General features: G+C 37.7%; 1 protein-coding gene and 1 long non-coding RNA gene across 2 annotated transcripts in view; one reads left to right on the top strand and one right to left on the bottom strand.

Moving 5' to 3' along the window:
- Positions 1-23,239, bottom strand: part of cpne8 (copine VIII) — an 88,457-nt gene that overhangs the window by 46,875 nt on the left and 18,343 nt on the right. The window contains exons 2-4 of the mRNA XM_007228204.4: positions 19,309-19,349; positions 4,211-4,257; positions 2,171-2,274 (exon numbers count right to left, since the gene is read on the bottom strand). Of these exons, the coding sequence (XP_007228266.1) occupies positions 2,171-2,274; positions 4,211-4,257; positions 19,309-19,349 (192 nt within the window). The remainder of the gene's footprint in view (positions 1-2,170; positions 2,275-4,210; positions 4,258-19,308; positions 19,350-23,239) is intronic.
- On the top strand, positions 836-22,826 carry LOC125799029 (uncharacterized). The gene is made up of 4 exons (XR_007437845.1): positions 836-1,196; positions 14,005-14,175; positions 21,501-21,618; positions 22,622-22,826. It is a non-coding gene; the product is annotated as an uncharacterized LOC125799029 (long non-coding RNA).

Raw genomic sequence — 23,239 nt, 5'->3', positions numbered from 1 at the left:
CTATGCTTAGCTAAACTTAGCATAAAGCTAACATTGTTGATGTTCTGTCTAACATTAAGCTTCTTAGCAACTGATCATACAATATTTACAATGGGCTTTATAGCCACAAAGATCTAAAAAAATAGTTTGCTGGCACAGAGAGATTATTTGGATTTATTTATAAATATTGTGGCGTCTGTGTGTGTGTGTGTGTGTGTGGGTGCCAGCTTGTAGTGTGCCTGTGGGGGCGGGTTATGGTAATCCGGGGCCAGCAGGGCATTATGGGGGTATGTTTTGGGTGGGTTACGTGGACCTACCATCTTTGTGTTGGATAGCTGGGTTGGTGGCCTCAGGGCTGTTTGTGCTGTGTTGGCAGTTGGGTTTTGCTCTCCTAGCCTTGTTAAAGGCTGTAAGTGAGTGGCAAGCCAGTTAATAAAGAGCCTCCTTCCTCTTCCACGCCACAATATGTATAACTATTTCCTTTAGATATCCTATGATTCTATGCTGGACAGCATCACCTTTGTTGCTGTCTGAGCTAATACAAATTTACTCTCTTCTTGTCTGTTACTGTAATTTTGTACAAACAACATAAACAAATAACTCTCACTAGTTGTGTCACTAAGTGGTGTTTTACATGTCTCCATGTAAACTAAGAAATAAATCAATGTATTAAAAATATAAGGCACACCAGATTATAAAGCGCACTATCAATGAATGTCTATTTTCTGGTCTATTTTCATACATAAAGTGCACTGGATTATAAGGTGCATTATGCAACACTAGTAAGAATGAAGTGAACCAAAGTGTCGCTATGTTTCTCTTCTAATTCGGCAGGTCTCGCCACTGGGGGGTGCCAAAGTAAACAAAACTGTAACTCTTTAAAAATATATATATATTTTTTAAGTCAAACAATCACTGGATGTTAATCCACACAGATTTCTCTCCTGAAAACTGTTTATTTGGGTGAACAAAGGGCTTCCATTTATTTACAGTAAGCTTAAAATTCCAGTGTTTTGTCCAGGGGTGAGCCCTAGCAATAGTTAGCAAGCGCTAGCCAGCTCCAGTTAGCAGTGCTAGCCATCCCCGGTTAGCAGCACTAGCCAGCTGCCCAATAGCAGTATCCCAGGGCGCTATCAGCTGGCGGTTAATCCCATGTAGCTTGTTTTAACACAGTAAACATGCAGACTACAGTCCAATGTTCTCCTCTCTGAATTTAGGTGAGTAAAGTGCTTCTGTTAATTTACAGTAAGTTTAGAATTCCAATATTTTGCTTAAGGGTGAGTGCTAGCCATGGCTGGCAAGTGCTAGCCAGCGCAAATAAGCAGCGCTAGCCAGCCGCAGTTAGCGGCGCTAGCCAGCTGCCCGACAGTGGTAGTGTTCCAGTAACCCAGGGTGCTATTATGCGCTGCATTTAGCCTCAGCGCTGGAGAAACTCCACTGAAACTCCCGTATAAAGCTGTACTTCAGTAGAGTGGCTGTACTGCTCTTTAAAATCTGACCGGTAGAATAAGGCAAACTGTACTATAGGGCACACAAATGATTTTTGGGAAAATTTAAGGATTTAAAGTCAGAAAAAAAACGGTACAATACAAAATATGGTTTGGTGAATTAATGTTTTTAATGTCTGAATTCTAACAAATGTTAATAATAGCCTTAGAGGAAGGCCATTATACACTATAGAGGAGGATATTTCAGCAAAATATTCATATGTATAGTATAAGTAGTGTACACTGACTGACACACACTACTCTACTATATGTGAAACCCTCTGTACTTACAGAGTAAGAAATGCTGTGTGGATTTTTTAATGGAATATTTTGTGTGTGTGAGTGTGCATGTGTGTGTGGTGACAGAAGTGAATAATGCATTAATGTAATTTCTAAGGTGCTGTATATAATTTGCTGCGAAGCAAATAAGCCTTAACCCAAGAAATGTGTGTGTGTGTGTGTGTCTGCATGTGTGTCAGCGCACATGTGCTGATGCATCAACATATCTGGAATACTCCAGGGGAAAAACACCTACGCTAAGTTATTCTCCCATTCCGTTTTCTTTGTAAATATGCGGTGCGTTTGCACATACATGAAAATATGCTGTCATTATAAAAGCTGTGAATTTTACATTGTAAGATATGTCACAATACGTTAATCCTGAACACACCAACATGCAGATATGTACAGTCCTTTATACTCACAAGTCAAAGCGTAGATTCTGTCTCTCCTCAAAGAAGTAATCCAGGATGAACTTTCGTACGAAGTCTGGGTTCAGTGTGTTATCGATGACCTCCGTTCTCCCAAACTACGCCAAACAGAAGCCATACATAAAGAAAAGGGTTACCACTATGTTACTAAAAAGAAAACAGATAACACCAATTCATGACTTGTTAAGTGATATAGGGTCACTACAAAGCTGACTAGTGGTTTTCATAGATATCTTTAGAAATCATTGATTTTTAAATAATTATTGACATTTAATAAATATAACATTGAACAAAGAGAACCTTATCGAACACAAAATTACATTTTTAAATGAACATGTCATTTACTACAGGTTTTATGCATGCAAATCACACACTTGTTGCATAACTGCATCCGACATTTAATATAATTTAATGTTGGCCTTACGTTTCTATGTAGGAATTGAGCCCAATTTTCTTTCAGAGAATGGCTTAAATTCATATACTGAAAGGGTTTCAAGCATGACCCACACATACTTGTTTTTATGTTTGAGATGTGTTTTGCATTTGTTTGTGTGCTAAGGATCATTGTCTAGGTACATAACCCAACCTTATTTTAACTTTAGCTTATGCAGAGATGAACAGACAGTAATAGGAAATTGTCCAGGTCATGAGGCAACAAAACATCACATAATAATTCCACTACTACCACCATGTTTGAATGCTAGTAAGATATGTCTACTGTAAAATGCAGTAAAAAACTTTTCTACAGCTCTACTGATCTGTCCATAAAACATTACAGGCTTAGTGATTCTACACGTTTTTTTTATTTTTTACAAAAGTTATTTACACACTGTTTTTTTTAGTGTTTTCACCTGGGTAATCAATGTTTAGTTATGTTTTTAATGCCACTTTTTCTTATTACAGACTCAGGAACACTGAGAGGCTAGATACAGTAGTTCAGCCTTCTTTGATGCTCTCCAGGAAAATTAGGTGGCGTCTTAGATGATTTCTCAGAGATTTTTGAGAAAAATATACTCTCCTGGGATTTAGATTCAACACTATTCCAATTCATCTTAATTTTTGGATAAAACTCTCACTGTGGATCAGTGATATGCTATATCCTCCTCACATTCTTTTTATCTATTCCAGACAAATATACTGGATGTGGTTGAGAGTGCCTGTTAAAAAGTTTATGGTGACCATATTACTTGGACAATGTTTCAGGATGTTCAGGAGTTCCAATACATGGTTTGCTCTGGTTTAGTTTGTTCATAGCTGTAGTTATTATCTGGGTTTAACACCTGGCTATGGGAGCTATTTAGGTCAAAATTGTGAAGTACACCAGATACTTGGGTTGGATTAGGTTGGATCACAAAGGAACCAAAAAGGAACCGTTTCAGTTAGTTTGGGACTGTGTGGTTGTTTTGGTCTGCATGCGTGTGTGATAACTGTATTCACACCTGTACTAACAAACCAGTACGATTTGAAACCAGATCAAAAACAAACCAGTACGATTTGAAACCAGATCAAAAACAAACCAGTACGATTTGAAACCAGATCAAAAAATGCTAGTTTGTAAATAGCCCTATAAATACAGCCGGGCTTGCTGCATTGAAGCCTGGTTATATTTGATAAGTTAAATCTCAGCGTCAGTTAATGTGTTGCATGAGCTCACGAGTGCTTTACATTTTTAAAAGCTCATTAAATAAATTAAACAATATGTAAAATAAATTTTGTGTTTCCATAAGGTACTCTTTATATAATGTTACATTGTATTTGTTAAAAAGACCTGATTGCAGCACAAATACTTGTTCTCATCACTGTAGTTTATAGTTTATAAAATGTGTTTTATAACATCTCACTGATTTCATCACACTATTCCAGACTGTTCATGCAGTTATCTTGTTGGAGCGAGGTTTAATAGAAGTGCTAAAGTTAGCTTTTCAGCACTCGGCTGCAGTAAGCATTTAATCACTGTTAGATAAAAAATGATGAGGCAGGTAGTTTTAGGATTCACACACACACACACACACACACACACACACACACACTCACCTCTCGCCACTCCCTGGATGCCACGGTTTGAGTGTACAGCACACATACTGCAGAAAAGCAAGACAAAAAGAAATGTGAGCAGACAGAAGAAGGCCAGACTAATCCTGAGCGCAGAGAGGTGATATTTTTAGAGTTTGTCTATCAGCACACTGATGAGACGAAACACTAATTATGCAAATCAATAATCAGCATGTGTATTCAGGATGTGACAGTGCAAATCTGCATAGCTTAGATCGGAAAATGAAAATAGTTCAGCCTTGCTCGAGCTGACAGACAGGGACAGTAAAATCAATAGCGAATGAACTTCAAGAGACTTTAAAAATAGACAGCATATATTTTATATGTGTTTTATTTATCCTGCATTTAATTAGAATAATAATGAATCTTTCACAGATCTGTAGATTCAGTATGGCTTTCAAATATGCAGAAATGACAGTAGGCTACACACACACACACACACACACACACACACACACTGAGACCTACACACTGATGCCAATTCAGATCAAGCTGCTCACAGCTTCTCTTTTGCGTTGCCCATCTGCTTGGCTGTCCTTCTACCAGTGAGCTTCTAAAAATATTCCTAATTAAAAAAAAAAGCATTATCATTCTCCAAGTGTGTGATAATCCTTCACCTACGTGACGGGATGGGACCCCCGAGAGCCATCAGTTCACAATACACCCCCTATAAGCTGCTGTCTGTCTGGGAAGAGTAGACTGTAGATTGTGTGTGTGTGCACGTGTGTGTATAGAGAATTTTCCCTCAGCTGTCTAAACTAGAGGCCGACCGATCGATCGGCCAGCCGATTTAATCGGCCGATTTTTGTTATTTTTTTATCAATCGGCATCGGCCGATTTTCTTATTTGGCCGCGCCGATTTTAATCCGGCACATCTGCGGGCAGCTACTTGGAACGCAGAGCAAGGTTTCAAGAGTGAGCAAGACTTTCAACGGGTAAGGCATCCATTTTTACAATCCAGTGTCCCAAAGTCTATATTTTCTCTCATGATTAGTAATCTGTGATGTTGCTTCATTTACTGAAAAAGAATAGAATTTCAACTGCATGTTGTAGCATTTCTCTCCAAACGAAACTATGCTTAGCGTTGATGGCAGGAGTGCATTTGGAATGCGCCCTGACTATGCAAGGCAAGCCCTATCTATAAGCTCTAGTATAAAATAACTGACGTCTCTTCTTCAGAAACGAAAATTTCAGAAAAATAACAAAAAATAACAAACGAAAATAAACCCAAAATGTTGACAAAAATATAATCTAACGAATTTCAAAAAAATAAAACGAAATTCTCCACACAACCAAAGAAAATTACTAAAACTTGTAATACTGAAAAAAGCGGAAAAACGCGTCTAACGGACTAACGGACCACGAGTGCCGCGCGCTCGGCACAACAACTCCCGCTGTACAACTCCGCTGTACAACAGCGCTTATAAATAAATTAAACACAAAAATGAGGGTATTCTATCAGTAATTTCAGTTCGTTTTAGTTAGTTTTATAAACACAAAATACAGTTCGAGATAGTTATGTTTTTCCTTTTAATTACCGTTTTTATTAGATTCAGTTAACACAAATGTTTTTCACTTTCAATTTTCGCTATTTCGTTCGCTTTAGTGAACAATAATAATTGGTTACTTAGCAACGTTGTAATTATCACACCAGAGCTTTATATAAAATAAAAATAGGAGCCTGATTTCGGGTCGGTCCTCAGGTCAGGTGGGATTCGGGCAGAGAATCTAAGCTCTAAAATAGAAAGCAGCACAAAAACCGGAGCAGCTAAAAAGAGCTTAACGTCCTTAATTCGGAACTTGGGTTGTCCACGGCAATCACTGAATTGATTAGAGCACGCAAATCGTCACAATTGTGCCTCACTTCACCACGCCAAACCACAGGCACAGCGGCCAGAAGCTCAAGTTCACCGGACAGAGGAGGGGTTAACCAGGGCAAAGCGAAATAAAAAAAAAAAGTTCATAGAGCTGCTAAAGTAACGTGCAGTAACGGGGTGTCGGAAATAGTAACGGCGTTATAGTTACAGTCATAGTAATTAGTTAGATTACTCGTTACTGAAAAAAAGTAACGGCGTTAGTAACGCCGTTAGTTTTAACGCCGTTACTCCCAACACTGTATATAAATAAGCTTTATTGTAAACGAATTAATAAAACAAATAGTTTCTAAAATAATGGAGTTAAAATAAAACATCTCTTTTTCCTTCACTACAAACAGACATTAAATCATGCCGCCTCCTGCTGTTCTGCTGTAAAACTCACCCGTTTAAAGCGGTTTGCGCTGTTAGATATTAAATGAAACGATGAGCAGAATTTTCTGTTTTGTCGGGTTCTACTTTAGAACCCCCTCCAGACTTTTCTGATAAAAGCTCATTTTATCCTGAACCTATAAAGTCCGCGCTCTTCAGCTTTCTCAACTCATTTTCCGCTCACGCACCGAACCTCCAGTACAGCTGATGAGACGCGTTTCTCTGGCTAAGGAGCTCATTTGAAGAAGAAAAAAAAACAGATAAAGCTATATTTAAATTACAGCACCTGTCTGTTTTTGCATTATTTATAATTTTATTCTTAATTTAAACGTCACCCATTTTTGTAAAATAATAGCTGCAGCCCTAATGTGAACATTTTATAACATTGTCCTCCCATGTCCATTCGTTTTCAACTGCATGGAGTTGAAGAAGAAATGAGCTTTGCCGTTTTGGAGTAACTATCTAAAGTTGTCACATTATGGAAGTCTTCTTGCACTCTGTTAAACATATTAAAATGAATAATTAATAGACTAACAGACTGCAACAAGTCATACATTTGTTAATTAGTAGGCCCCTACAGTAAATTTTATATAATAGCCAACATAATATTTCTACTATAAACATGAATATATAGTGTATATAGAACATATGTTATATAATGAATAAAATAAAATGTTATGGATAATACAATCTAAATAAAATTAATATTTTTTTATTAACATATAGTGATATAGTAACATTAAAGTCACTATAAAATGCTAACCTTATTTTCAATAAATTGTGTGAAGTTTACAACTGTTGTGCCTCCTCTTACTAGTATGATTTTAAGCATGCCAAATAAATATAATACGATAGCATATCGGCCCTAAAAATCGGCAGGTCACATCGGCCATCGGCTGACTCTGACCACTAATGATCGGTATCGGCATCGGCCTTAGAAAAACCCATATCGGTCGGTCTCTAGTCTAAACATACAATTTCATCCAGTGCAGCTGAGTGTGTAAATATGTCAGACTCTTGGTCACTGAAAAAAAAATGACACACATGCTCAACATTTCTGTTACTCTAAATACAGTTAGGTGAGAAAAACATAAACTGATCTCCAAAAAGCATTAAAGACAGAACATTACTTTGCAGATAAAATGTTATTTTCAACATTTAAAACAATGTATGTGTACTGTATTCATTTGTTTCATACACATTTAAAAAAAAAAGGAAACGGTACCATCTCTCAGATAAATTTTATATCAGGGTCTCAGATCGTAATTAGCTTGTGCTAACAATTAGTAGCCATGTGTTCCTCTAAGCAGCTGCCTAGCATTTTGTCTGCGATAATAATTGATGCCCTCAAAGCAGGGCAAGGTAGGCATGTTTGAAATAAACAAAATACAAAATTTCTTAAAAATAACACCAATCCAGCTGTTAAACATGGGGGTGGTTTGATTGTGATTCTGGCTTGTGCTGCAACCAGTGCAATCAGGAACATTTTATTGGTAGTGGAATAATGAATTTAGTTAAAAACTAACAAACTAACTCTGGAAGGAAACCTATAACCAATATAAACTACAAAAACACAAACTAAACATATGTAAAGCCGATTCCCATTTAGCAACTAATAAAATACAATAAAAATACTAATACTAATAAACTAAACACAAACCTACTGAACTTGAACATTTATTTAATACTGTCTACTCTTCTTTTCTCTTTTTGCAGATTACTTGGAATAAAAAAACAGAGCAATATCAAAAAACACAAAACGTAAATAAATACAAAACTTCAGTTCACCTAAAATTCACAAGCAGATAGCAGCACCACTATGTTTTTGAGAATGAACATTTGAAAAAAAAAACATAACACCCTTAGTGAAGACAGTAGGACACAGAAGAGGTTAGGTTTCTGTCCAGCAATATGAAACAATTAAAACATATATAGGGTGAAATATATAGGGTGAGTAAAACAAACCAAAAAATAAATATATATATATATATAGGTCATGTATAATTACGTTATTGGATACAAATTAAAACTGAATATAAATAGCTATCTTGGTCATAAATAAATTATCCTGATGAAAAGACAATGGATCCTACAGAAGGATAATAATCCTAAACACAACTCAGCATCAACAAAAACTACCTCAAGGTTCTATGACCCTCAAAGTCCACTCATCACTGATGAAAATCTGTAAACGGACCTTAAAAGAATGGTACATGCAAGATGGTGCAAGAATCCCCTAAAACTAGAAAGGACGAATGGGTAATAATCCATCAAACAAGAACTGAAAGACTATTTACAGGCTGGAAAACACTGCAAAATACAAGCAGAGTGCCCAAATGTTTGCTTTTGCTATTTAAACTGTTAAAAATTAAAAACTAGCATGCATCGATTAACACAGCATTAGTACAACCTTCTCTTTCTACTGCCATTGTCCAGCTTATAAACTTTACCAGCATATAAGAGCATCAGCATATCTGTAGTTCCTATTAAATACCTATTGTATTCCTGTATCTGTATCTCTGCATATTTTAGTATCCTTCTTTCACCCTGTTCTTCAATGTTAGGACCCCACAGCACCACCAAAGAGCAGGTATTGTTTGGGTGGTGGATCAAGCCAACCAGTGATTATCTGGGTGATACCAATGAATTAGAAACATCAGTGCTGCTGGAGTTTTAAACACAGTCAGAGGCAAGTGTTCATTTGTTGCTGCACAGTTTGTGTTGGTCATACTCTAGTTCTTCACCAGTGGTGACAGGATGTTGTCCACAGGACACTGTTGGCTGGATATTTCTTTTTGGTGGACACTGTGGCGTTTAAGAACTCCATCAGCACTGCTGTGGCTGATCCACTTGTACCAGCGCATACACCACCACCATGTCAGTGTCTCCTCTGTACTGAGAACAACCCACCACCCAAAATAATACCTGTTCTGTGGGGGTCCTTTAAGTTCCTGGCCACTGAAGAACAGTGTGAAAGTAGGATAATAAGGTATATAAAGAAACAGAAAGACTATAGTCTGTAATTATAGAAATACAAATTGTTAATGTTATAGCTGGTCATATTTGCTACATTTATTTTTTTCAAAAATTTCTTTATCTTGTAATAACAGGAATCCTTTGTGCTGCTTAAAATAATACATTTAAATTAAAATAAAGTAAAGGACCATGCACAGCATGTAATCAAAAAACATTTAACTACCTAAGCAAACTGCATTTCATTGGTTCTATTTAGAACCACTGCCTTTACCAAAGAACCCCTTAAAACGATTTCTTAAAGGCATTACTGAAGGCTAGCTCTGCCTTAAAGTCAAAGCAATTGTCCTGGAAATGTACAAAAACATTCACCCACACACACTCTGTGTAGCTAGAGGATTAGTGGGAACGTGAACAGCATACAGTATCGTGTCCACACACACCGACAGCACCGAGGCCTTTATCTTATGCTTCTTTTGTACCCACAGTGTGTTCTGTGCACTGTCCCTGTGGCACGGAGAATGCCAGCTACTGCTCAAGAGAAATACAATATTAATGTCAGCACAGCTTGATTGAGACGTCCTCTTTGTTGGGTAGCGCCTGACACACACCAGCCTGAATTCACAAACACACACACGCATACGCACAGTGACGTGATGCCCACCACTGCCCCCCCCCCGCTACAGCAGCCACGCTCACTGCTCATCTGCTGTATTTACATATATTTGGCTAGACAATATAACAACATACTTATGGCGATATTCACATTAACACCAACACACACAAACACACACACACACACACACACATAGTGCCAGCTGCTCAGCATGAGAGTGGATCTAAATTTAGCTCGTTGGAGCCCCTGAAACTTGTGTCTTTTGGCCGGAGAGGGTATTCAGGCGCTCTAATCGTGTGCGACTGGCCCAATCACGTCAGCATAGCTAAGACATGAACTCAGCACAAGTGCCTCCCTACATAAGAGGAGTCCAGCGCTGCCACTGCCAGCCTGCTGCCTCCGCCACTGCTGACGGCCATTCACATCTGAGGAAGTGGCCAAAAGGCGTGAGGGAGAGAGAGAGAGAGTGTGTGTGTAAGAAAGAGAGAGAGTGTGTGTGTGTGAGAGAGAGAAAGAGAGAGTGAGAGAGTGTGTGTGTAAGAAAGAGAGAGAGTGTGTGTGTGAGAGAGAGAGAGAGAGAAAGTGTGTGTGTGTGTGTGAGAGAGAGAGAGAGAGAAAGAGTGCGTGTGTGAGAGAGAGAGCGAGAGAGAGAGAGAGAGAGAGAGAGAGAAAGAGTGTGTGTGTGTGTGTGTGTGTGTGTGTAAGAGAGAGAGAGAAAGCAAAGTGTGTGTGTAAGAGAGAGAGAAAGAAAGTGTGTGGGGTGTATGAGAGAGATAGAGTGTAAGAGAGTGTGAGTGAGAGAGAAAGAGTGTGTGTGTGTGTAAGAGAGAGAGAGAAAGAGCGTGTGTGGGGGGTATGAGAGAGAGTGTATGAGAGAGATAGAGTGTGAGAGAGAGTGAGTGAGAGTGTATGTGTGTGTGAGAGTGTGCGTATGTTAGAGAGTGAGAGAAAGAAAGAGTGTGTGAGAGAGAGAGGGGGAAATAGAGTGTGTAAGAGAGAGAGAGAGAGAGAAAGAGTGTGTGCGGGGGGGTATGAGAGAGAGTGTATGAGAGAGATAGAGTGTGAGAGAGTGAGTGAGAGAGTGTATGTGTGTGTGAGAGTTTGTGTATGTTAGAGTGTGACAGAGAGAGAAAGAGTGTGTGTATATGTGTGTGTGAGAGAGAAGGGGAAATAGAGTGTGTAAGAGAGAGAGAGAGAGAGAGAGAGGTGTGTGTGTGTGTATGAGAGAGAGAGAAGGGGGGGGGTGTGAGAGAATAAGTGTGTATGTGAGAGAGTGTGTGTGTGTGTATGAGAGAGAGAGAAGGGGGGGTGTGAGAGAATAAGTGTGTATGTGAGAGAGTGTGTGTGTGTGTGTGTGTTATGGATGCATGATATAGAATTTTATATTCAGATGATATGACTAGTTATTGCAACTGTAATATAATGTGGTGATCTTGATTATATCCATAAACATAAACATCAATTCCTCTATTTAAAAAAAATACAATTTGCATATTTTACATTAAGAAACAGAGCCTGAAGGGGCCTTCGGTTTATTTATTTATTTTTTTGGGCTACATACCCTTCCTATATCGGTACTATACACTCACTAAACACTTCATTAGAAACACTATACTTAATAATAGCTTTCAAAAAGATACATGATTGCATCAGTCTAGGCCTGTCATTATAAATATTTTACTGGTAGAAACATCGTCCCAGAATAAACAATTTTATTGTCATTTTCTGACAATAATCATGTCCAATCTTTAATTCTCCATAAACTGTGAACTTTAAGAACTTTATGCACTCATTCACTTTACCAGCCTTAAGCTATTATCATACCATTTGAACTACTGTTTATACGGGTTCTGTTTATACATCTTAATCACCCCTCATCACTATTGCACTATTGTATTGTCTTATGTATGTCTATGTGTGTATTGTACATAAAGTGTCTCTCATTCTTTTTAATTTGAATCTTATTTTCACCCCATCATTATTGCACTATTGTATTCTGTCTCAGGTATGTCTACTGTGTCCTTATTGTATTGTACATATAGGGTCTCCCATTCCTTTATATTATATATCTATTTTCTGTACTTGCTGTAATTTGGGAAGGAGGGTAACGTAATTTCAGTTCTCTGTATGTCCTGTACATATGCAGTATTGACAATAAAACTACTTGACTTGACTTGACAATCAGTTCATGTCCATATATTGTACGATAAGTTGATCAAGTAATACTTGTGACAGGCCTACATCGTTCATTTTTTTTACAGGAGATTTTATTGAATTCAGATCTGGGATCCAGGTGAATCTGCCTAGGTTCTGGTCCTTTCTGGCTGATCTGTAAATTCAATAAAAGCAGGCTGAGACACTTGCTCAGAGACAGAAGACAGGAAACGGTCTACCAAATTTGTAGGCATATCTGCTTCTCTTATCACACTTTGATGACTCCATTTCTACAATATGCCACCGCAAAATCATTCATTCATAAAGACGCTGGTTTGATCATTTAAATGTAACTGTAATCTCTTTTTTGTCGATAACTCTTACAGAAACCCGACTTGAACATCTAAGGTTGATTACGATTCTGACAGAAGAAATAAACACAAGCTGTGACATGTTTGCATATCGCCGTTTTCATTGGTATCAACATCACAAAGCCCAATAATGAGATAATGCAGGTCCAGGCTTCCTCTCTTCTATCTTATATCTTAAGGGTTTGCATTGTTTTTCATGTGCTGACAATATTACAAGCCTTAGGATGTAACAAGAATGGAAATTTAAGGAGATTAACTGTGCAGCCCTAGTGTGGTGTGTGTGTGTGTGTGTGTGTGACAGAGTGAGAAAAAAACAACTCTGATGGCTTCATCCTCCCTACTCTATTTTTCTCACCCACACTCTCTGTCTTTTCAGCACTGAAAGAAAACAGCTATTTGGTGTCAAACACGCTCTCTTTCTCTTTCCATTTCTCCAGTTGTGGTAATTTATGAGGGAGGATGGAAAAGTTTGTAGTTTGCAAACAGCTGAAAAGGTCAGACAGCAAGATGGATTATAGCTAATAAGACTCAGCTGAGAGGATATTTAACTACAAAAGCTTTTAGAGCATTTAGAAGTGTCTCAACACTGCGAGTATATGTGTGTGTGTGTGTGTGTGTGTGTGTTGGAGGAAGCCAGTGAAGTCAGCCATGCTGTGAAAGTGAACAATGAGAAGCCTGCAGTCACAGGCATCTGTGTGTTCATTAGTGCCAGGGTCGTCATCAGCTGGCACTCAACAGCTGCATTTCTCAGAGTCAAATGCAAATCTATACTAACAAACACCAGAGGCTGACTGATGCAAACACTTTCGATACTTATTTTAAAATAAAAAAGCTAATTACTGATGATGTCATGGTAGGAAAATATATGGTAAAGAATTGGCACTGCCACTATGATCCGAGGATTGCCAGTTTGCCATCAGCAGCCAGAGTCTGAGAGGGCACAACTGCTCTTGTTTTCTTTGGGTGGGTAGATGGTGCTCTCTCCACACGTCACTCCCAGTGTGGAGCTAATGTTGGTCACCACAAGCATCTTTTAGCTGTTGTATCAGAGCTGGGTCACTGTGCTTTCCTCTAAGTGCAGTGGCTATCCTGTGATGCTACATCAGTGGCAGCAGAAAAATAGGTGGTGGCTGACTGCATGTGTATTGAAGGAGGCATGCGCCTGCCTTCACCCCGTAATGTTATTAATGAAAATAACATAAACATTTATAAACATAGACTCCATAGCGTAGCAGCCGGCACCAGGAGGCAGGCTATGTGGAGTCTATGTATATATGTCTATGTTATTTTCAATTCAATGATGGTGGCACTTGGAGCTGAAGCTTGCGTTATAGGATGTAAACAGAGGTTTTTATTAGGCTTCTTGTGCACTTTTTAAGTTATTAATGCCTTGTTTTAAATGTCTGGGCTCTCCAGATTCTAGAAACAAGGTGTGGAGCTACTTCGAGCCTGGATAACGGTGGAAAAGCGATTTATCGGCGCAAATTATGCTGCGTGTCACCCAGTCTGAAGGATGTTTGGACAAACTGTTAAACTTTCTGGATCTCAGAATGATGTGGGAGAATGGAGGTGTCCTACTCATCAAAGGTAAGTACTTTTTATCATGTTTTAATACACCAAAAGTCTATGTTACCCCAGAGTTCTCCTTTAAACTACAGGTGTTATCCAAAAGACAAGTCAAAAAACTTCTCATTGGTGCAAAACTTCTATGAATAGGTAGGTATATACGTGGGTTATTAAACTGGTTCTCATCATGTCTTAAGATACTATAGATACTGGGAAAGCAAGCAGGTATCTGTGCTAGACTAAAAGCTGATACTAGTTGACCAACATCCATCAGGTTAAAAACAAATAAGACTCCTGTTCATGTAGCTTTCCATAGGCTACCGGAGCAGAAGGCATCTGTGAGCTGATGTATCGGAACCGAGTCGCTGCACTTTCCTCTGAGTGCACTGTGATGCTACTCGGAAATGTGTTTGAAAAGAGGCGGTGGCTGACATCACATGTATTGGAGGAGGCATGTGCTAGTCTTTACCCTCTTGGTGTTGGAGCATCACTAGTAATAGGGGGAGTCCTAATAAGTGGGTAAGGTAATTGGCCATGTAAATTGGTGAAAAAATGGGATAGTAATAAAAAAAAAACAACTGACTAACTTAAACTACACATATCAGAGGGAGAATGTAAAGGGAAGTAAGGGAAGTGTGTGCTCATGCTCAGCTAAAACATTGATTCTCAGTTGTAGAAATATTAGACTTTATTGTCCTGTTAATGATAAATGTTCCTAATTTTGCAATGTAATTCTTTTCCTTCCTAGTGAATTAGAATAATATGCACTAAAATGTACTAATTACTAGTGCACTAACTAATACACCAGTATCTGTGAAATGTAAAATGTGCTCCTAAAAAAGCTCCAGTGGTAGGAAAGGAAATCCTATTACATTATATAATAAGCGAAGGCCAGACAGGTTTCATAAGGGGACGTCTGACTGCTGATAACAAGAGCTATTGGCTTCATATCATAGACTTGGCTGATACAATCACACAGTCATGAGCCGTTCTTTCAGTCTGTTCTTTCAGTCAGTTTTTTCAGTCAGTTCTTTCAGAACGCCTTTGATAAGTTAGAATGGAGATAATTATGGATGGTACCAGAACAGTTTGGGTTTGGAAAGAAATATATTGGCATGATTAAAACTTTGCATTCTAATCCAAAAGCAGCAGCAGTAATAACAACATGTACCAACCAGTATTCAGTATTCAGTATGCAGAAGCAGGAAGGGGTGTTTGTTTTTTTCTTACTATTTTATCATCTGCACAAGCCGTGAGGGTAAGTATGCAATCCAAATCTCATTATCATTACACATATCCACAGACGGTCTATTCTCTTATATGACGATGACATCATATTATATCTGTATGGAGCTGATGTATCCCTGCTATAAGATGTTCTTGACCTTGTAGTTGAATTTGAGTCCTTCTCAAGATACAAGGTCAGCTGGCATTAGATCAATACTGATGCTGCTTAATAAGGCTGCTTCATTCATTTACTTTCTTAGTACAGAGATTTTGAAGAAATTTAGGTAAAACTGCATTGTATGTGGAAACGGGGCTTACACACAACATTTTGTGTAAGTAAAAATACCAACTATAAATAAACAATAAAGCTTAATTGTAGTACTGTATTTAATTTATGTTACCAATGTCACCCCACCTGTCACAGACGAGGATGAGAGACTGGACGTGAGTTCAGGTATAAAATTAATTTAATTTAAACAAGTAAAAAAAACAAAAAACAGAAAATAAACACGGGAAGTGAAAACACAACACTATCTTAAACTGAGAAAACTAAACTAAGAACATAAAAAATAAGAATATTAAACTGACAAAACAAAAAACACTAAGGACAGAACTATTACAGTGAACAAGCAAGAATAAAACAAACGTTCAGGAAACGAGGGGGCGTGGTTACAAAGGAACACTGCTGACAGGGTGGGGCTAAGGCAGAGACAGGACAATAACAACACAGGGTCATGTGCTTGAAGAGCACATGGGGAGGAAAACAAAACAGACTGAAAAGCAGGAGAATATTGGATATTCCAGTTCTTACAATATTTATAATTAAGCAGGCATATTTGTTTGTAGGCACTTTGTATTCTGGTACAACAGCAGATCATGTTGATATAGATTATAACCACAACAATAAAAAACACATAAAATCAGTAGAAAAATATATTATAGTTGAAGGCACTACATTTAAGAGCTCTGAGCTCTGAGGAAACCACTGTCACTTCAGCCTGCTCACTGAGTGTTTAATGTTTTGTTTGATTCTTTGTCCTGCTACCAGATTTCTGTAAAGCTGCTGTACCACATCAGTTGAAAATCACACTATATAAGTTTAAAAATTTAATTAGATTTTATATACTTATGGGATACTTGTATGAGAGGGGGACTAGGCTCCTACAACAAGCAGAAGCTTCCCATTTCATTAAAAAAACACAATTGCAGTCAATAAACACAGTCACAAAAACATCCAAATATAAATGTGCCTCAGGCCGCACAATTTCAGAGATTTCATGCTAAAATGTGGTAATTTAAATAAATACATCAACGTGAACTAATCCACACTAGCATTTGCCTATTCAAGTCAACATGTTACCAAATTAATACAAGTGTTTTACTATGCAAAATATGTATAAAATTACTTCATGGAAGTTGTGCTTAAATACTGTGTCATACAAAAGTTTGGGCACCTCTTGTCAACATGTGTTACTGTTACTGACAGTTTATTATTATAGATTATAAAACAAAATTAGTGCACTGTTTTTTTTATTTGAAAGAATAGATAATAACAACATAATAATATGTATATGACATATATATATATATATATATATATATATATATATATATATATATATACAGAATAACACCAGCAAATAGAAGCAGACATTACACTAAGTATAAAAAAGCTGATGATAAAAAGAGAATGACATTTACAGCAGAATAATAATCCTTAACACAACTCAAAGTCCACAGTGAACTACCTAAAAAGGCTTAAGCTAAAGGTTTTGCGATGGCCCTCACTGTCCTCTGACCTAAACATCAATGATCATCTGTGAATAGAACCCAAAAGAGCAGAGCATGCAAGAGAGCCCAACAATCTTACACAGATAGAAGGAGGCAGAAGGTGTATAGAGGTTCTGTGGTGCACCAAGCTCACTGGTTGGTTGTTATGTGTCATGTCCGGAAGGCCTGGTGAAGTACGATGCCAGATCACCTTTGGTTTTCATTACTGGTACTTTGACAGCCCAGCCTTACGGTAAAGAGATCCTACAACCAGTGGCCCTACCTTTTCTGAAATCACACTCTGGTGTGCTATTCCAACAAGACAATGCTCTTTCACATACTGCTGCCATCTCAAGAGCTAGCCTTCGAGACACAAATAATTATGCCATGACCAGCCCCATTTCCAGACATATCACTGTTTTAAAATGTGCAGGATGCTATGCACCTAATACACAAGCGCCCATGTTGAAGCAAAAACAAGCTTCTAAACCAGAAATTTCAAGGCAGCATGGGAGCCGGCAAAATATCCACCAGTTTAAATAGCAGCACCTGTGTGGACAACTAACCTCACACACCTCCTCGAATTAACGGTGAAAGTAGTCAAAAAAGGGCAGAAAATAAGTGCAAGATTCCTCAGGCTGTTTTACTAAAATGCTACAGTAACTGGATTAAGGGTTATGTGCATGACGTGGAAGGTAGCTAGTTTGCTTTCTGTATTAAAAACTCGCATGTTAGCTAACTTGCTAGCTAGTTAGTTACTAACTAGCTTAGTGACTGTATAAAAATCTGTCCAGGAAAATAACAAGGGGACAGCATCCTTCTTTAACTTTCATACAAACCAGTGTCTTAAAGAAACACTCTTTTGTGAAGTGTTCTGAATTTACTTTTCTGTCCACATTAATCTGTAATACCAAATCAGACATAAAATGAACGTAAACACGACCGTTAAATACAGCCAAATACAGTCCAGCTAAGTATGGGAGTGTACACAGGCTCCCCACAGTAGGATATTAACTAGCTATCTAGCTAAGCAGGCTACTCTAAAGAGCTAAGGCTTGACTAATATTAACCTTTACTCGTTTTGACATTAAACAAAGAAAATATCCAGTTCATGTTTAATCAAGTCATTGCCGGAGTTCTGGGTTTATCTAGCTTGCTGTCGCTTTGCTAGCATTCATCTGGTTAGATTGGCTGGCTAAGCAATAATAATATGGCTAGCCTAAGCTAGCAAGCTAGCATGGTAACATACATCTTAAATTGAAATGGCGGTCTCTACTGATTTTGTGAAATCATGCACATTGAAATACGGGATCTTTGGGGAAGCTATAGAAGGTTTGACCTTTATAAAATTTCGATTTAAAAGATTTTTAAAGAAGTGTATTTGGGAACGCAGCAGTGAGGCGGCATTGCTAGTACCCAGCCATCCAACGCTACTCCCGTCCCCCACAGCCTCATTTTGGTAGACGATGGTGACGTAGGTGAATAAAGGTGTATTGTATGCGCCATCAGCACTCGCCTTCTACCACAGAATCTGCAGGAACTGTGTAAATGTTCATGCTGCATGGGATGGATTACGGCAGGACACCATTTGGAACCACAAGAAATCCATGCCGGGACATCCATCAGGCATGTTGTGTTAAACATGTATTACACAAAAGCATTACATACTACTTCTGTAAGTGTTTTCTATAACAGTCAAAATTTGTAATAATTTATTATTCTGGTAACATTCCTTACTTTTTATTTTACCGTCCTTAATGGTAAATATTCCTTTTGACTAATCGTGTATATTAAACCTACTCATGTACATGCTTGAGCATTTTGCATTCAGCTAAGTATCTTTACCGATTTGTATTAGTTGCACTTCCACTGACTGAAATGAGGTTGCAGGGTAAAATATCCTGTATTATAACACGGCTGCACTGTGAACAGTGATGACTACAGTGTGGCTAAGGTCCAGTGCTACAAGCGTTCGAGATGAGCTATTTTTAGCAAGTCAGGACTGAAATAAACATGACGTAACTATCTTAACATTTGGAGTCTCTTTTTGGCCTCAGGGTCAAACAGTGTAATCATATTAAAGGGAATAAAAATACAGTAATACACATTCCTGGTATAAATATGAGTCATACAGAGGATGAAGACGGAAAAGCTTACTTGGATCCGATTTGGAGAATGTGTCTCTGTCCAGCAGGTTTCTGTGGAAAGAAGAAAGAAAGAGAATGGAAAGGTTTGAGAAATGACCACCATATTCCAAATATTCTGTACAGGCGCTGAGAGCAGGCACGCTTGTTTTCACCCCAATTGTTGTCGCCCATGATTCAATCTGTGGTGCGCCTGATTTCTTGATTGAGAGTTTCAGGGCATGTTGTGCGGTTCTCGTCTGTGAAATGAGATTCAAACAAGAAGCCACAGTATCAAACTGTTCCCACACAGCCGCTAAGCTTAACTCATCAGCATGCCATGGGGACTGTGATGAGAAATGGAAATAGAGTACATATATTACTATGGCATCTCCAGCCAATTGTCACGATGCACACACATATACACACATTTGTTTATATACCTTGAAGGAATGTGGAGTGAAACGGTTGCTGCATACAAGTATATACGTGTGTATGTGTAGCTTATATGTGAATTACATGTAGCCCATGTTTTATATATATATATATATATATATATATATATATATATATATATATATATATATATATATATATATATATATATATATATACAATATATTGAAGACTCCTACAATAAGTCAATATTATATTTATATATATATATATATAAGTGCCTATGTGTAATAATATGTTCTATAGGTTTTGTATATGTAAAAATGTGTCTTGTATGGTTTGTATATTGCTGTTAATTAACATGACTATATATATTTTAGTCTTTTAAGGGCTATACAGTATCTTTATTTTTTTACAGTACTGTACATGTAACAATAATTGACTCACAGGCTTTAATATGTCCGATATCTGTTAGCCATAATATGTCTGTTTTACATATATGTACATACATATTTAATATAGGTAAGTATCTATATGTGACCTGTATAAAATATTTAGCTACAAATCAAAATGTGGCTTTTGTTTAAATGCAATTGAATCAAAGTTGTGGTAATTTTGTTGTCTGATGTAACTTTGATAATGCCTGTTTTTCTCACAATATTTCAATACATTAACACTTGTGAATATTGATATTTTTTTTTTTTTTTTTTTTTAATTTTTCCCATTTTCTCCCCAATTTACACGGCCAATTACCCAACCCATTCATTAGGACTCCCCCTATCACTAATGATACCTCAACACACCAGGAGGGTGAAGACTAACACATGCTTCCTCCGATACATGTGAAGTCAGCCACAGCTTCTTTTCGAGCTGCTGCCGATGCAGCATTGCCGAGCAGCCAGCGCGCTTGGAGGAAAGCACAGCGGCTCGGCTCTGGTACATCAGCTCACAGACGCCCTGTGCTGCAGACATCACCATAGGAGTGATGTGGGGAGAGAGCGCCATCTACCCACCCAGAGGGAGCAGGGCCAATTTTGCTCCCTCTGACGCCGGCAGCTTGATGGCAAAGCTGCATGAGCTGGGGTTCGAACTGGCGACCTCCTGCTCATAGTGGCAGCGCTTTAGACCGCTGGACCACTCGGCGCCCCATGAATATTGATATTAAGGCTGAGAAATACATAGTAAATATATGTACATTTAATATTATTTTACACAAAATACAAAGTTATCATTTTGTTTCCAGAAAAGGACATTCATGGCTTGTTTGATCTGAAACAGATTGGTTTCCAGAAGGATGGGACTCTCCAAAGCACAGTCTTATGCAAATCACTAACTAATTAAATGAGCAGCTTGACGACTATTTTTTACTTCAAACTGCATATTTTAATACAGTTTTCTATTTCAATACAGTGAGAAATACCAAAAATAGCAAATGATATTAAAATATATATTTTAAGTATTATAAAAAAAATATGATTTAGTGTTGTTTGTGTTAAAAATAAATGGCAATACTTCAACTTTGTACACTTTTAATGGTTTCATCATATTATATTGTACATCCCCCCTTCTCTTACACATATTAAGATATGAGAGGTTTTAGTAAAATGACCAGCTCTGTTGTATATAAAGAGGGGTTGGACAATGAAACTGAAACCTGGTTTAGGCCACAATAATTTATTGTCCTGACGGACAGTTCTGGTGGAAACAGGAGAGTTGAGGTGCACATTGAATTCTGCCGTGATTTGAGCAGCCGTGGTTTTATGTTTTTTGGATACAATCCGGGTTAGCACCCGAACATCACTTTCAGCCCTTTTCCTCTTGTGTCCACAGTTAATCCTGTTGGATGTGGTTGGTCCTTCTTGGTGGTATGCTGACATTACCCTGGATACCGTGGCTCTTGATACATCACAAAGACTTGCACCAACAATTTGTCCTCTTTTGAACTCTGGTATGTGTGCATTGCAATGTTTTGAGCAAAACTGTGCTCTTACCCTGCTAATTGAACCTTCACGCTCTGCTCTTACTGATGCAAAGTAAAATTAATGAAGATTGGCCACCAGGCTGCTCCAATTTAGCCATGAAACCACCTCCCACACTAAAATGGCAGGTGTTTCAGTTTCATTGTGTAACCCATGTATACATAAACACTAACACAGAAACACAAGAGAAGCATCACAGTGGCATGTACATTTTTTATACTAACTTTTAAATATGAAGTATGTAATATAGATAAATGAGTCAATTTTAGTACACTTAGTTATCCATAATACATACACAAAAAAAACTTGCATCCCACAATGCAATGATAAACGGAAAGGTGCTATTCACGTCTGGAGCATTATTATTAGAATAAATGTTATTTCCTGTTAGTAAAACCTGAAACACAATATTGGTCTTAATAGTGCAGGTCTGGAAGGTTAATACACTAAATATTAACTTAATAACCTGTTTTATTTTTTTTTTCTTAATATATATTTTTCATTCAATTATTTTTTATACATATTTTTGTCTTTATATATGATAAGAAACAGGTATTAAAATTTTTCTAAAATTGTTTCAGACATGAGTAGCTCTTCCCTTTCTGTTTTGCATTGTATTACACTCAATACTGACCAGTTATGAGTATGTTTTATTATTATTATTATTAGGTTTACACAGCTTTTAGACTTTTATCTTTACTACATACATTATAATTAAAAACTAGTTAGTATAAGCAATTAGTATCCACACTGTGGAAGTGACAGTACAGTGGGAAGGTACTGCAGTTCATTGCCATGGTAGTGATTGTTTCATTTATTTTGGTGGAAACGCAGTCTGACAAATGTGTGTCTGACAAATTCTGAGTCAAGTACAGAGCTTAGAATCTTTTCAGCTCAAGAGCATCAAGATCTCAGAATTCACATGTATTAGTGTACAGGGCTACTGCTCAGATATCCTCTGTTATTTTAAAGGGAACAGAAGCTAGATTCAGATGTTTCTCTGAAGCTGGACTGGCCAGTCAGACGGATCCACAGTGAGCGTTCCTAAACAAAGCCTCAGTATGGCACCCAGCAGGAAGGAAGCGAAAAACACCCAGAAACTGCCATCTCTCCTCTCTTCTCACACTGTTTGAATTCATGCCAAGTCCTACATTAAAACATAAACCTTTCATGACCCTTTCTCTGGCTGAGGTGTGTGTTCAAGGGCCTGAAACCACAATATGATTTATTCAAGGAGCAAAAAGGCCAGGATGCAAAAGCCTAAAGATGGGAAGGTGCCTTGGAGCAGCTTCCAGAGTCCTAGGATACCTCAAAAAAACGGCACACTAAACTGAACTGAAATCATATCAAATCGTTCAGTAGAGATTTACACCCTTAATGATTTTAGGTAGTTACTGAATAAATGACTTTTAAATTGCTTTTAAAAATCAAATTTCAGGGACAGTGTATATAGCGTAAAAAACACCATTTGCATGCAATGGAAATGAAATAGAAAAGAAATAGAAAAGTGTTTTCTAGGGGTAAGCAGACTGCAAATTGCTACAGTGTTTTTGTCAATTGATACAGTACTGCAAAATATAATATTGCAAT

The sequence above is a fragment of the Astyanax mexicanus genome, chromosome 2 (assembly GCF_023375975.1).
Source record: "Astyanax mexicanus isolate ESR-SI-001 chromosome 2, AstMex3_surface, whole genome shotgun sequence".
Taxonomy (NCBI): Eukaryota; Metazoa; Chordata; class Actinopteri; order Characiformes; family Acestrorhamphidae; genus Astyanax; species Astyanax mexicanus.
The sequence above is the reverse complement of the archived record's forward strand: the minus strand, read 5'-3'. Positions and strand labels throughout refer to the sequence as shown.